The 15,958-nt window shown below is 38.2% G+C and overlaps 1 protein-coding gene across 6 annotated transcripts in view; it reads right to left on the bottom strand.

Annotated features, from left to right (window-relative positions):
- Window positions 1-336: 336 nt before the first annotated feature.
- Window positions 337-15,958, bottom strand: part of NEK10 (NIMA related kinase 10) — a 115,859-nt gene continuing 100,237 nt past the window's right edge. For 3 of the 6 annotated variants that reach the window (XM_037383054.1, XM_037383055.1, XM_037383053.1), the window contains exons 30-33: window positions 15,819-15,921; window positions 14,366-14,418; window positions 14,226-14,281; window positions 338-2,361 (exon numbers count right to left, since the gene is read on the bottom strand). In XM_037383054.1, the coding sequence (XP_037238951.1) occupies window positions 2,304-2,361; window positions 14,226-14,281; window positions 14,366-14,418; window positions 15,819-15,921 (270 nt within the window). In that variant the 3' untranslated portion in view covers window positions 338-2,303. Of the gene's footprint in view, window positions 2,362-14,225; window positions 14,282-14,365; window positions 14,419-15,818; window positions 15,922-15,958 lie in introns of those variants that run through there. The other 3 variants (XM_037383056.1, XM_037383052.1, XR_005103609.1) reach the window with 3 other exon arrangements.

The following is a 15,958-nucleotide window of genomic DNA, read 5'->3' as shown; positions in this document are numbered from 1 at the left end:
CATATAGAAATTATTCATGGCAGAACTGGCTCTTGTTACCTTTCATACAACGGGAAACACAATGGACACTAATCTCAGTGGAGAGCATCTATGTACTAATGCCATAGTACTTCAATAATGAATCTTCTATGGCAGTTAATTGCTTCACATGTAAAATGGATCAACTCTTTCCTAGATTGACAGTCAGTATGTCAGTTCAGTTGCAGCCAGGCAGGGGGGAAAAAAGAGAAATTCTAGTGAACATTAGGAAAGAAACAGAAGACCACTGATTTCCTGCTTTGATTTGCCTTGGGGGTTGCAGCTGTAAGTGCCACCAATCCACCTCTTATCTCCTAGCTACGGGAGAGAAGTCTCTGGCCACCAGCCAATATTTCACTTTTCACAGTCACAAAAACAAGCGCAAAATTTGCTTCAAAGTTAACAGCACAAAAATACATTAAGAGAAACACAGTAGGAGTAATTAATTATACTCTATTTCTCAACAAAAATGCCATCAAGTATTAACAAACACCACACAAATCCATACAAAATATAAACAATAATTCAAAACACACTTGAAATAAAGTCCAAATTATTTCTAAGGCATTCAATGCAAGTTGTAAGGCATTTCTGCAAAAAGATATTAAAATAAGTTACTTTAAGTGTAGATTGGTTTTACACTATTTTAATGGAAAATGATTATGAGAATTCATATGCAATTTGAGTAGAGCAACCATGTCAAGGTTGAACATAAACTAAGTCTTTTTGGATAAAATATCAATGTAATCAGTTCCATTGGCAGCCATATATAGCATACATTTACTTTATATTCCATCAGATTTAACTGTAATGCATTCCCTTCCTCCATTCTAGCAAAGCAATACTAACACTCTGAACTAGAATAGGAATTTATTTTTAGTGGTAACATTGCAGGAAATGCATCACCTATGGTGATTCATGGCAGAAACTGCAGCTACCTGCTGGTGGTACTTTAAGAACCATACGTCTTTACCCTTAACAGACCTTTGCTGTCACTACTGTACCATTGTATAGATGCAAAGCTAGCACCTAACGACTTTCTACATTGCATACACATGAAAAGAGGATAGATATTTATTTATTTATTACCCTGCTTATTGAGCCCTTTTTCACTGCTTCACGATTCAGGATGTTGAAGTCACACATTATAGGTGAAACATTACACTTAAATTGTTAGAAAACGAATGCCAGTTAGTTATTTACAGTTACAAACCACTGGGAGAAAGAAAAAAACCAAACCTTTGCCAGCCTATGAAGAGTATACAACATACATCTGTATCAAATTACTTATGAGTGATGTGATGGCCATAATGTTAAAAATTTTCAACAGAGACAGTAAAGCTGTATCGCCAAGTGCATTCTGGTTATTTTCAATAGTTATGATTGCCACAGTATCAAGTGTAGAGAAAAGCCTTTGTAATTAATAAGTATTCCTTACTAAACTGTGGACCAAAAATAGCTTCTCTGCTACTGCAGTAAGACATTTTTATCTATGTTTAATACAGAGTAAATAAATATTGAAATTCTGAAAGTGCTACAGTTATGAGTAGTAGCAAAACATGTATTTAATTTAATGTTAAACAGTAAATGAACGTGTATAGAAAATGTGTATAAAAGTCTGACACATTTTATATACACAGATCTATAAAATTTGTGCTTAAAGATAGACATATACAGACATTTTGAAATAGCAGTAAAACCAGCTGGTTTTAAAATAATCATTTCAGAAGCTATGCCAGTTGCAAATAATCACTACTAAAATTCATACCTACATTAACATTTGCTACTATCCAAACATAAGTATCTAAATATTAAAATCATACTGATAGTGTTTAATCCATTTCTAATTCTGGTAGTGAACCTACATATATTTTCTGTCTGGTCATATTACAAAGATCATTTTCTTCCCATAGAAGACATACATGGACACAAATAAGGTTACAGGCTTTGAATTATCAATCCAGAAAACATGACTAAGCAACAATTCTTTAAAAAGAAATGATAAAAATAGAAGATATGTACTGTTGGGAATGGTGTTTTCCTCCTACTGCATAAACCTGGAAGCATCTTTCCCGATGTTCCTTGTAAAGTGCTCATGCTGTAAACAAAGCTAAAGTTAACAGCATCATCCTGAAATATCACACGAGGTCTCTTGAAGCTGTCCCACATTGGTATTCCACCTGGATGCTATTTAATGAGCAAAGCTTGCCCCTTTGGTAATCAGACAGCCTCGGCTGAAGGCAGATTGACCTCATTAGGAACAATTCTGAAGTGTTTGTTCAGAATTACAAGTTCTCTTCTTTTGCTGGATGGTTCTTTGTTCCCCTCAGACAGTAGAGATACCTGGAGGGTGGGGAAAAATGGTAGTTAGTATGTGTTGGAAGTAAGAATCCTCTGCTATTCAGTCACCAGGTATGGGATCAGTCTTTGTGCTATCATCAGGAAGCTAATGTACGTGCATGATGTAGAAGCCAAGGAACCTCAGAAGTCTGTCAAAAGAGATGTTTTAGTCCAGGGTTTACAAGAGAGTTTGATGCAAAAATCACTGGGTGAAATTCTATCATTTATGCTACACACAGGGAATTAGTTCATTTAATGATCCTCTGACTTAAAATTTATGAACTAGTCTACACTGCACACAAATAGAATTAAAGCAGCGTGATGCAAAGGTCTCCCACAGCTAATCAATGAGGCCTGAATGTAACGTAATATATTTGTGGGCCAGTTTTAACTTATGTTGCTGATGCAACATCTCCAGAGACTTCAGCACTACGGAGAACTAATTGAAAGAAAGTCTTTAACTTCACCTCTTTCTCCTTTTCTAATTCCTCTTTAGCCTGCTGCATAGAAAATTAGCCCAGAAAGTGATGGAGCTGCTTTTGACAGCTTTACATAAGTGATAATTGCCTCATAATCAAGTTGCATTACATTGTTACAATTATTCTATGAAAATATGATGGAAAGACTACTTTTCATAATCAGTGCTGTGAGAAAGTAAAGCAGGTATCTCTTTTTTGTCTCAAAACTCCTCCAGTCTCCATTCCAAGAGTAAGACCTCTTCTGATATTTCCCCTGACTACTTGTATAAAATATGTATAACCCAGGTATCCAAAGCCCTTTCATACATTAGTCTATACAATGATCCCTCAGGAAGCAGAGTGTTATTCTGATTACTGAAGTGCTGAAAGATATGGAAGTATTCCAGTAATAAGGAAAGATATGAAAAATAATTTATGGTTTTGCATACACACTTCAACACATGTAGATAGAAATCCCTAAGCTGAATGATCGTTATTAAAGTTTTAAAGTCAAGTGCAGTGCACAAAAGAAAAAAAAAAAACAACAATGGACAGACAGAAGGCTGACAGCAAATTTTAATTCAGCCCCCTATGTGGATAACAAAAACCTTACTGGGGCACTGTATCTGTGCAAAAAATAGAATCATAGGATGGTTTGGGTTGGAAGGGACCTTAAAGATCAGCTAATTCCAATCCCCTGCCATGGGCAGGGACACCTTCCACTAGACCAGGTTGCTCCAAGCCCCATCCAGCCTGGCCTGGAACACTTCCAGGGATGGGGCATCCACAGCTTCTCTGGGCAACCTGTTCCAGTGCCTTACAAACCTCATTAAAAAAAAATCTTCTTCCTTATGTTCAGCCTAAATCTACCCTCTTTAAGTTTAGAGCCATTGCCCCTTGTGCTGCCAGTACAGGCCATGGTAAAAAAAAAAAAGAAAAAAGTCTCGATCTTTCTTGTAAGCCCCCTTCAAGTATTGAAAGGCTGCAATACCGTCTCCCCAGCGCCTTTTCTTCAGGTTGAACAACCCCAGCTCCCTCAGCCTTTCTTCGTAACAGAGATGTTTCAGGCCTCTGATCACTTTTTGTGGCCCTCCTCCAGACCCCCACTCTAACAGGTCCATGTCTTTCTTGTAGTTTCTGGGACCTCAAAGCTGGATGCAGTACTCCAGCTGTGGTCCCATGAGAGTGGAGCACTGGGGGAGAATCACCTTCCTTGACCTACCAGCCATGCTGCTTCTTTCTGCAGCCCCGGGTACAATTGGCTTTCTAGGCTGCAAGCGCTGGCCTAGACACTGGACATTGTTGGCTCATGCCAATTTTTCATCCACCAGTATCACCTAGTCCTTCTCGGCTGGGCTGCCCTCAATCCCTTCATCTCCCAGTCTGTATTGATATTGGCAATTGCCCTGACCCAGGTGCAGGACCTTACACTTGGCCTTGTTGAACTTGCATTGGCCCAGTCCTCAAGCCTGTCAAGGTCCCTCTGGATGGCATCCCTTCCCTCAAGCGAATCAACTGCATCACTCAGCTTGGTGTCAGCTGCATACTTGCTGAGGGTGCACTCAATCCCACTCTCTATGTCACAGATGAAGGTATTAAATAGTGTTATTCCCAGTATGGACCCATGAGTGATACCACTTGTTACTGGTTTCCACTTGGACATTGAGCCATTGACTATAACTCTTTGGATGTGGCCACCCACCCAACTTCTCATTCTAACAGTCTATCCATCAAAACCATCTCTCTCCAATTTAGAGGTAAGAATGTTGTCAGGACTGTATCAAAGGCTTTACAGAAGTCCAGGTAGATGGCATCCATAGTACTTCCTTTGTCCACTGATGCAGTCACTCAATCATAGAAGGCTGCTAGATTAGTCAGGCGTGATTTGTCCTTGGTGAAGCCATGCTGGCTGTAGTCACACAACTGAAATATTTACCTTGATTCATATTAAGAGTATTTCCTATGCCTTTCTTGAATCACAACCTTTGCAATATAGTTAAGAATAGTTAATGTAAAGCTTTGTGTATGTTATTCCTAATTTTTACATCATAAACTCATAAAATCTCAAGGAATTGCATTATGTGATATCACCAACTCAGTTTATTGAAACCATTATCTGCACTGTACAGATGCTGCTATATAAGTTAATAAATAGCTTGTAGCAGATATGAGTAGCTATCCTGTGAAGACCAGCACCAGATGATTATGACATACACATTTTTCTCACAATATAAAAAAGAATAGCGTGCTCTCAAGTGCTCCAGATGTCAAAAGATCCCCTTCTGTCTGAGCTTTTGAGTTTGATTCCCATTCTGTGCGCCTACCCTTCCTACCATCTGCTCTTACCACACACCATTCCCTTCACCTGGTCAGTCCCAGCTACAGGGGGTTCTTCCTTCTCCTCCTACCAGCCTCCTTTCCAGGATTCCTACATTCTGCCTCCTGCTGTCCTTGAGTCTGCGTTAGATGTATGTATCTACTGATCGCTTGCTAGCCTCTACCTCATCAGTTGCTATTTATCATTTCTTTGCCCAGGCATTACCTTAAGGTGATCAGACAAACTCACTTTCTGTTCTGATGTCTAGACATGATCTGACAATATTTCAGTGCTCTATTAAAGCTACTGTTAAGCATATACCTACTATGATTTTTAAAAATTATAACTTGGTTACATTGGCGCAAATTGCTAAGAGAACGGTGAAAGTCATATCTGTGACACAAAAAAAAAAAAAAAAAAAAAAAAGAGTACTTTCTTGGCCAAATTTGAAATCCTTGCTCAACACACAAGTTAATAAAGAAAACATCACTAGAATTTTTTTACTATAGGCAAACAACATAGGGCAAAGCTTCATATTTTCAACACCTTCATCCAGTGCTGTCAAGGCTAAAATCTTTCAGCTCCTTCCATGGCAGTTTTCTAGAGCTACAGGACTCCATGGAAGCATGGAAAACTCAGGTGATCAAGGCGTTTTATAGATAAAAAAGTCCCAGTAAGACAGTTACTCCTTCTTTTTACATAATTCAGACAATTTGTCTTAAGTAAAAGGTTTCAAATTAACTTTCAAAACTAAGGCTGGTACTTTGATGAGGCCTAAGAGTTATCTTTATGGAGTACCATGTCAGAAACATGAAGATCTGACTTGCCCTTACTGGCAAGCAGAAGTTCTGCTAGTAAAAAGGCAGTCTTCAAGGGATAAGGGACACAACTACATTATCTAGAGGAACACTGTGCCTATTAGTACTATACTGACATCCTAGAATAGCTTTCGTTGTATCTTACACTGCTATATCAAAACAACTACCTATGTAACAACGTGCAATTCCACCTCTAACCTCAGTCATGAAGAATATCTCAAGATAGTTAAAAAGAATTTATCCTCGTATGGCTCTGATTTCTGAACATTGAGGCCAATCTTGCCTTTCATTTCTTCGAAAATTCTCAGATTGTCTTCACTTACTTCAAGAGTTCCCAAAACTCCTTTCAACAGCATCTTGCTGTGACATGGAAAGGTATTACATTCTTCTCAGCTAAACTGCCCTAGCTGGACCAAGCCATTAAAGCCTCAAACAAAAAGAAAAATTCCTCTTTACTTTAACTCAAAGTGTTTAGTTCAGAGCAGTTGTGTAAGATACAGGTCTGCTAGCACAAGAATGACTCCAGACTACAGTGAGCTTTCTGAACCACCTTGAGTAGGAAGGTGCCTTCTTATTTGACAGACTTTATCTATGCTCTGTACAAGAACTCTGCCAAGCAGACACCTCAGACACACAGAAGTCAGTCTCAAAGTAAATCTTTTCCTCAAACTGGTAGAAAGACAAGCTTCAGAATTGCAAGAGCAAACCCATTTTATCTCAGCCAAACAAGTCTGTGACAACAGATGCTTCTACTCAAAGATGGGAAGCTCATATAGAATGTCTGAGAGCTCAGGGCATGTGATCTCTGCAAGGGATCAGAGCCATTTGCCTAGTGTTGAAAACAGTCATTCCCACAGTCCAAATGCTGACAGACAGCTTCATAAACATGCACTTCTTCTACAAATAGTATGGACTTCAGACACCTCCCCTGTCAGAAGACCACTTCATTTTGTGTATTCATCACTGAACTGTATCAATGACTTGGTACCTACCAGTCAGCCAAAATTCAGGCCAGACGCTCCTTCATTTTTTTCCAACAAGAGGCAAAATGCAGCTTTCCACACATCTCATTGCTAACAAGAATCTTCAGCTGAGTGAGGGGAGAGGTTCTGTGTCAATGACAGTCCTACCACATGATCAGATTATTTTGGTACTTGCACCAGATGGATTCCTGGATTACTTCTTTATTCTGCACAATGCAATGTCATGAATTACAGCCGGGTTCTACCTCTAAGTCTTTTATACCTAGCAGCCCTGATACTAGCCAAATCCAGTGGTCTTGTTGCTGACTAACTGCTAGAGCAATAAACAGTTTCTGCTACAGTCCCTATCATTCTGATTCACGGCAGGGGGAGGGGATGCCTAAAATAGACTGACTTACTAACCAAAGTGGGGAAAGTATTTTGTTGTGGTATTGTAATATCAGAAATATGCTAATCTCTTTTACCGTGTCATTAGATTACTGGCCATCCCAGAACTGACCAGAACTTTCCTGCAGTTCTCTAAAAATCCAGTTATCAGTAAGTTTTTCACACCTGGCCATCTGATTTTAACATGCACAGCTGCTAATACCCATTTAGAATCCAAGGCATACATTTTTCCTAGTTTATAAGTCATTATTTCTCTAAAGCTCCACTGTACTACAAACAGTAAGTCTGGCACACATATCTTCTGAGTACAGCCAATATCGGGGCAGCTGTAACAACTTGGTAAAAATTATGTCTCTAGCAAGCATGAAAAGGTACAGTGTGACTATCTCCACGTGCAGGGGTGAACCCTATCCATCAAGTGTCTTTTAACCCATCTCTTGGCCAAATGTTTCATTGTCATTGGAACACTCTATACTCATCAATGCGACAAGGATTACTCACTGCCTTACCCTAGGAGTTGGATGAAATTGAAGCTAGGATCAATTGCTACTTCATGTTTTCATGTTGCTTCTCGTTTTTCTGATTTCTGTAGAATCTGTGACTCGGGAAAGGTAGGCCAGGCCAATACTGCCTCGTAGGGGAAGGAGAGCTGACTCAAAAGATGTAGCGAATGCTGGTCTGTGGGAATAGGATGGCATACTTACAGTGCCACACAGACCTTCAGCTGATAGCCGTCATAACTGCAGGTGGGTAGATCAAAGACTCTTGCAGCCATGGATGTTTAGAAGAAAAAAAAAGAAGAAAAAAAAAAAAGGGGGGGGGGGGTTCAGGGAGGGGAGGCGAAAACACTGCTAAGCTTTGGCAGACTTTTTTACCTCCCTGGGAAGTACAAATCAACAGAAAGTTGGTATGACTCTAATAAGGACTGGTGGCCAAAACAATCTTTTGTATGTGTGAGACATAAGAAGCAAGAATCAACTTGGACAACCATTTGAAAGAAGTAAACAATTAACAGAAAATCCCGGGTAACATTAGTTAGCAGGAAGTGGTGCTTTCTGAATGGAGTAAAAGTAGCAGAGTGTCTTAAATCACCTAGATAACACTAAGTTTAAAAATCCACTTTAGATTCCAGAAGCCTTGGAGCTGTGTACTTTCATCTACTGTCTAGTTTGGTATATTCTAGAACATTCAAAAACATTAACTAAGCTAAATACAAATTTGAATCCGTTAGTCATGTAACACAATAAAAGAGGTACATTAATGCTGAAGAATACATAGATAACATGGTCAGAATTTGCAGACTGAAAAAGCTCCGTTAATGCATTTCTATTTTTGAATGATGTACCCATGGACCATAGACCCAATACAAATGAGGGCTCCCTCAAACAGGCAAAATTCAGAATTTCTGTCATTCTTGAGCTATATTATCCTCCTGTGAATAATACCTTGAGCTATTCTTTGAGTAGTTAAAAATGTATAGCTATCATTAGAGCCAGACTAGACAGTTTTCCTTTTCATGAAATAGCTCTAACTATGTTAGTGGTTGCTTCTCTAATTCTAAAATTTCAATAATGATGGGAAAAATTGCACTGAACAGAGTTACGAAAATTGTAAGTAACAACAAATCAGTATATGCATTTGATTATGAAGCCTGTTTCCTTCTATTCCTACTTGTATGGCAACATTTATTTTTTTTTCCTACAAAACAAATGTTGAGACAACATTTCTCTCAGACAGACCTGTGGTCACATGAGCTTGTGCTGGTTTTGGCTGGGATAGAGTTAACTTTCTTCATAGTTTGGATTTGTGATGAATACACTGTTGATAACACACTAGTGTTTTAGTTATTGCTGAGAACAATGCTTATACAGCACCAAGGCCTTTTTTGGGGTCTTGCACTCCCCCACCAGCGAGTAGGCTGGAGGCATGCAAGAAGCTGGGAGGGGACACAGCTGGGACAGCTGACCCCAACTGACCAAAGGAATATTCAATACCATACGACATCATGCTCAGCATATAAAGCTGGGGGAAAGAAAGAAGGGTGGCGGGGGAGATGTTCAGAATTATAGCACTTGCCTTCCCAAATAACCATTAGGTGTGATGAAGGTCTGCTTTCCTGGAAGTGGCTAAGCATCTGCCTGCTGATGAGAAGTAGCAAATGTATTCCTCACTTTGCTTTGCTTGCACACACAGATTTTGCTTTACCTATTAAACTGTTTTTTACTCAAGCCATGAGCTTTCTGACCCTTCCAATTCTCTCCCCCATCCCACTACAGGGGAGTGAGCGAGCGGCTGTGTGGCGCTGAGCTGCCTGCTGGGGTTAAACTGTGACAGAGCTACAGTGCTCAGCTGAACACAGCTCCTGTCTCTGACCATTGCCTATTTTTGTTTGTTTTTAATGAATCCTTTTTAATATCAGTGAGTTCTTGCTTGGATTAAGCCTCTTAATGCAATTTATTAAAAATAGATTTCTGCATCAATTTGGGTATTACATGTCTACTTCAATAGGAAAAAAGCATGATGAAACCAGTATTCACTGTCCTATTCATAAACAGGCTCACGAACCAGGAACTTGCCTCTCGTGTAGTATAATATTAAATCAAAAGGAGAAAAAAAGAAAGTGGTACAATGGATGTGAATAGAATAATTTTGAAATATACAGGGAGCTATTTATGCATGTTTACCAAATTTCTGTATATGTAAGTAATACAACTGGAGTGCTGAGTAATTTCAGGAGATTAGTGATAAATGGGTGCAAGTTGATTATTCAAGATAAAGCTGAGGGTCATTATCCTCAGCTGGTCATTAATCCCCATGAAATGACTGGTATTGAGATAGTAATTACTATTATAATGAAAATGGGAAAAAAAACCATGACATTTTTCTTATGAAGCTGTCTCAGCCTCTAAAGAATTCATGTTTCTCTCATCACCCAATCAAGCTGCTTGAATCATTTTTAACCCTTTATACAGTTTATTAATCCTACTATAAGTTTCGCGTCATTGACTCACTTAAGCTTTGGTTTCCCATCATATATTCCTGGAATTTTACAGGGCCCAGCAAGGGGCAACAGTAATGGGAAAGACAGACAATGCATAGAAATCCCCCAAAACCATAAAATAAATGAAAATATATTTTCAGAATGTTTTCTTTATGAAGTGTGCTCCACAATGAGGTAGAAGACTGCATTATTATGCTATGTGCTATCTAGCTGTTTATTTTGCATTTAATAGTGCTTTTAGCAATAGCACACATGTTCCATGTCATTGCATAGCAGCTGTAAATTCTTTTTTCCAAAACAGAATTTACTTTGCAGCCTTACAACACATGGAACTGATACTGTCAAGTCAACTCGGTCAGAAAGCATGAAGAAATTTGGCCCTAAAATGAAAAAAAAAAAAACCTCTTCAAGAATTTGCAACTTCAAAAATTAAGTTTGTGGTGTTCTGATATGACTTCAGAGGACTTTTGAGCCTTGGAGTTCTTCCCCCAGCCCAACCCCCCCACACACACACACACACACATTTCTATTAGAAAAACTAGAAACTTACTATGGGCAGAAGGGAAAGCAATTCGTTTCCTGCTAGAAACACCATCATTCTGTTTCCACTGTGAAAGACCCACACATGCTGCAGTATTACAACTTCACATCTTAGAAACTGAAAAACTCAAATGAAACTAAAAGCTTTTACAATAAGCTAAGGAAGTTAAAAAATAGGTGTATTGTTGTAATAAATTTGTTGTTAAAGCAAACCAAATACAGATATTTAATTGCTCCTAGTACTTTTTCCGAAAGCTTTTCTGTGAACACTTTTCTAAGCAGGGGATGCCAGGAAAGATACCAGATGTACCGAGTTTCTGCTGGAAAATTTGCAGTTGCTTCTGAAATGTTTCACTGTGTATAAAAGAGATGAAGTAGAGCAAGGCTCAAAATATTCTTAGGCAAGAATGGCTGACAGAAAGTTGCTCTGAGGGCTGCAAAGCAAATTCTGCGTGGTGGAATAAACAAAATAGTGACAGACAATGATAAGCGACTCACAATGCAGTCTGGGAGACTGATTTGTCTTTCTAGCTTGCTTAAGCTGTTTGGAGAATTTCAGGCAAAACCTAATGATGCATGTCTGCTAACCAAATGAATCATTCAATACTGGACAGCTATTGAAACTGGACTGTTTGGCTATTTGAGGAGAGTGTGAGAAGAAATAAAAATTGTTTCAGTTCTGAATGGCATTGTGCACAGCATACTTTAGAAAACATTTGAAACAGAGACATGTTTTTGACAGCCAAGGCCAAAGCATGGTTTGTCAATTTTCTGGGAGAGAAGGAAAAATAGTAAATTACTTGGGAGTAGAACCCTGTCTGGAAAAGAAGTATCATAACAGTGACACAGGAACCAAACATAATTATGTATCACAGCAGGTAATAAGATTCAAAAGCATAGTGAAAAATCAAGTTGCTGGTGACAGGCCAACAACCGGGTTGCAGTATGGCTATTTTGTACCTGGCCAGCTAAAGCCAGGACATGCTCCAGTGACACATGCAGTAGAGTGGGTCAAAGTCTACAACAGCTGTTACGTGCACACATTAACAATTTTCAGCAAGAAGAAAAAAAAAATCAAATCTAAACAACATACATTTAAATTTCTAAGGAGATTCATATCTATAACGAGATTTCACTCCAGCACTCCAGTTCTTTCAGCCACTCTAAAACCAGTTTTGTCGTTGCTACAAGTCCCAAGAGCAAAGCACAAATCAGCACTGACTGTGGATAACATCAGTGCTGCTGAAGAAGCTTCATGACTCAGGGGAAACACAATGTGACTTCCAATTTCCCTGTGCTCCTGGGAAAATCAAATACATACCACATCCACCAATGTGAAGAAGGATGCTGAGCATCCACTAGCCTTCTCCAGACTTTATGTGTGGAAATGCACTGCTTGCACTTCCCCTGTTTCCTTCTGCAGGATAAACATAGCACAGAGAAGAACACTTTATACTACACTGTCATCCCGTGTGGCTCTGAAGAATATTCCCTTATCTCTCCTTTAAAATAGAATTTAAAAAAATGTAGAAAAATAGCTTCAGAGTCTATAGAACTACTCTAGGGAATTCCAGAACAGCAGAAAAATAAGTAGTCCTGAATAAATCAGGAAAACCAGAATGTTAATTACTTTATCGTTGTTAAGTCTCATGTATTTCTGTGACATTCCTATATTACTCATTGAAAGTACTAGCCTATCTGCCTGCAAACCTTAAATATCCTTTACATTACAGCAATTATATTTACAGCAATAGGACACAAGGAAATGGAATGAAACTGCACTAGGGGAAGTTCAGACTGGACATTAGGAAAAGGCTCTTCACTGAGAGAGTGGTCAGTCACTGGAACAGACCCCCCAGGGAAGTGGTCACAGCATCAGGCTTGTCAGAGTTCAAGGGGCATCTGGACAATGCTCTTAGTCACATAGTTTAGTTTTAAGTAGTCCTGTGAGGAGCAGGGAATTGGACTCGATGATCCTCATGGGTCCCTTCAACTTGAGGTATTCTATGACTCTATGATTTCCATTAATAGAGACCTTATTTTTATAGCAGTTTGTGTACCCAGGTCCATATTCAGCACACACCTGCTTCGCTACAGTTAGTTGCAGTAAGATGCTTTTTGCCAGTCTTTTTGTGAGATAAATGCCTATACATTTCTAATAAGCCTTGCTAGATCTTGATGTTGAAAATGAAAGCTTTTTTTCTTTTTCTTATTTTTTTCATAAATTGTGTGGTGATGTACAAAAAATATAAAATCTTGGGAGCTTGTGATTAGGACAAAAATTAAAATACTTAAACCCACTTATAAACAAATTTGTTAGACCTCATGGTTGCACAAGGGATCTATAAACATGATTCAAGTAGACCCTGAAGGCTTAAAGAGTGAATTCTTATTTTACTTTGGGAGTGCTGAATCATGATTTTTCGATACTTACAGCTGGCAGCTGCAAGACATTTGTAAGCTGGAATTCCATTTTAATGAGTAGCCTATAAAAATATTCAGACTAACATTTGAAATGTTTCAAGCTAGAGTCAAGCCATATCAAAAGGTCTGCACAGCTAATAAATAACTGAAAAATACTACTGAGGCACCAGGAACTATAAATTCTGAAAACCTCTTAGTATCTTTATTAGGGGGAGTCAGGGTGGGTGTATGTTTCTTCATTTGGTTTAGAAAACCTAACTGCAGTCTCCTAGGCTTTTAAATGTTGATTAATGCAAAGACAAGGAACAGACTTAGTTGATGGAAGTAGTGAACTTTTTTTGCACTTTAGAATATCTGAGATGATAAATAACAGGCTAGCAGGTAAAAAGAATGAGAAATGTTAAGCTTATATTTTTCATGTATTTTCTTTCTTGTGTTCCTCAAAGGTTTCCTGCAGGAATGATATACTACCTCCAGTACAAGGCATTTGCCTAGTTTCAAAGACCATTAATTTTTTTTTTCATCCCCTGCACTTCTGGGCTAGCAACCATTTATTCTGCTTGTTGTGTAGTACTCAAAATATTTTAATAAATACGTCAGTTTCATCCTTTCAACCCTGTAATGGTAGAGCATTATATTAAAATACACTTCTATTTAACAGAAACTTCTGTTCAGCTGTGGTTTTATATGGGAAAAAAGTGAGGATATTGCTGCCAAACTTGTACCACTCTTATCGTCTGAGTGAATAGATGTGGTCAAAAAAATCTGATTAGATTATATGTCCCACGTACATTTCTTCCAGTCCATGCAACCACGTATTATAATAAACCATGTATTGCACTAAGTTTAAAGTGAAATTGCAATCATATAAACAGGCAGATGATACATTTGGTTTTAGCACATCATAATTAACTTTTTCTTTTTAAATTGAAGACTCACCCGTTAGACAAGAAATTGTAATAACCACTTTCCTCCAGAACGTCTTCAATTAGAGTCTACAAGATACAAGAAATTCATTTCAGCAAATTATCTTTATTAAAAGTAATAAATTAATACATATAGGTATATTTACAGCTTACCTGCAACTGTTCATACGTCATCCCTTCTGCTATGTCAGAAGTGCCAACAATACCTGAAAGTAAAGGCAAGCAATGTTATCCTACTGGATTTTAGGTTTATGCTTATCAGTTTCTTAGTAATTCCACTACATATATAATGACAAGATAGATGCTTGATTATCAGCAGCTTATTCCATTGACCACAATGACCACCTGCAAAGGTGAGGGGGCATCTTATGGCATGCTGTGATGTTATCACGTTATGGAAGAGATCTACCTGATGGAAAATATTTTAAATACTTAATGTAACAGAACACAGCAATGCAACTTTCTTATTCTTCGCCACTTTCCACTATAAATTGTAAGGACACACAGCCAGCAGCAATCTGTGAGGACAAACGTATTCTTTGCAGGTGAAGAGATGCAAAAATTGCAGATATTTAGCATACAAAAAAATTGCATTGTTGACTCCAGGACCAAAATAAAGCTCATATTTAAATTATTTGTTAGGGACTCATTTCCTACTCAAATCACACTTGACACCTAGTGTTATTTTTGGGTTTTGCAATAAGCTGTGGAACTGATACGCTAGTTTCAGCAAAAAGGCCAGCAAAACCAAAGTCTCTCACCCTACTTTCTGCCACCACAGTTTTTAATGTAACTATGTCTTCTAGTCCATGGATTGTGACATAGCTTTTCTTGTATTTTGAAGAATGGAAATGGCATAAATGCCAAAATACAGGCTGTACACTTCCCTTAAGTCCATTGCACAGAGGGGCACACGATGAAATAAGTCTCTGAACGAGGAATTTGGTTCCTCACCCTGGATGATGCCAGTGATGGTAGCTTTGATTAAAGATGGAGTTCATTATTTGTCATACTGAGTGTATCACTAGTCCAAAGTACATGTGACACTATCTATTCTCTGAAGTATTTATATATTTACATCACTAGATGTGGTATAGCACAGAGCATTTCTCTCCTCAGGTTTGTAGGACTTGATCTAGCCAGGTAATTAAATCATCCCAGTATAACTGTTTCAAATATGACAGAAGAACAACATAGGGTTTAAATAGAGTTTGCTTAAAAAATCACATTGAAGGACAGGTAAATCCTAAATTTGACATTTTCAGTTACAAACACTTCTATTGATTTGCATGGATGAACCCATGTGTTATTTACATCTCTGATATTTCTTTATAATGCCAAAGTATACTCTCTTAAATTAGCAGAATGTTCCATCAGCAGAAAACTGCTTATCTTACCCAGAATTAAACAAAAAGAAACAAACCAGCAAAAAAAAAAACCCTGATAATGAAAATCAGTATAGTCAACATTACTGTCTTTAAAGACAGATTTTAGAGCAGCAATTCCTTCTGCTTTGTTAACATTAGAAATATATATAGACATATATATAGAAATAACATTATTAGAAATATATATGCCACTACAGAGTTTTTGTTGCTTTCTTTACCTTTTCTGTCATCCGGAAGCAACATATTTCCACCTGAAGAGAGAAGTGGCCAATCTGCTGTGAAGAAGGTGGGCTCAATCAATTCAGGAGAACCTTGCAGCAGCTGGAGAAGAACAGAAATAAAGGGCAGGGGGTGTGGG

The sequence above is a fragment of the Falco rusticolus genome, chromosome 4 (genome assembly GCF_015220075.1).
Source record: "Falco rusticolus isolate bFalRus1 chromosome 4, bFalRus1.pri, whole genome shotgun sequence".
Classification (NCBI taxonomy): Eukaryota; Metazoa; Chordata; class Aves; order Falconiformes; family Falconidae; genus Falco; species Falco rusticolus.
This window is presented reverse-complemented; position numbering and strand designations above follow the sequence as displayed.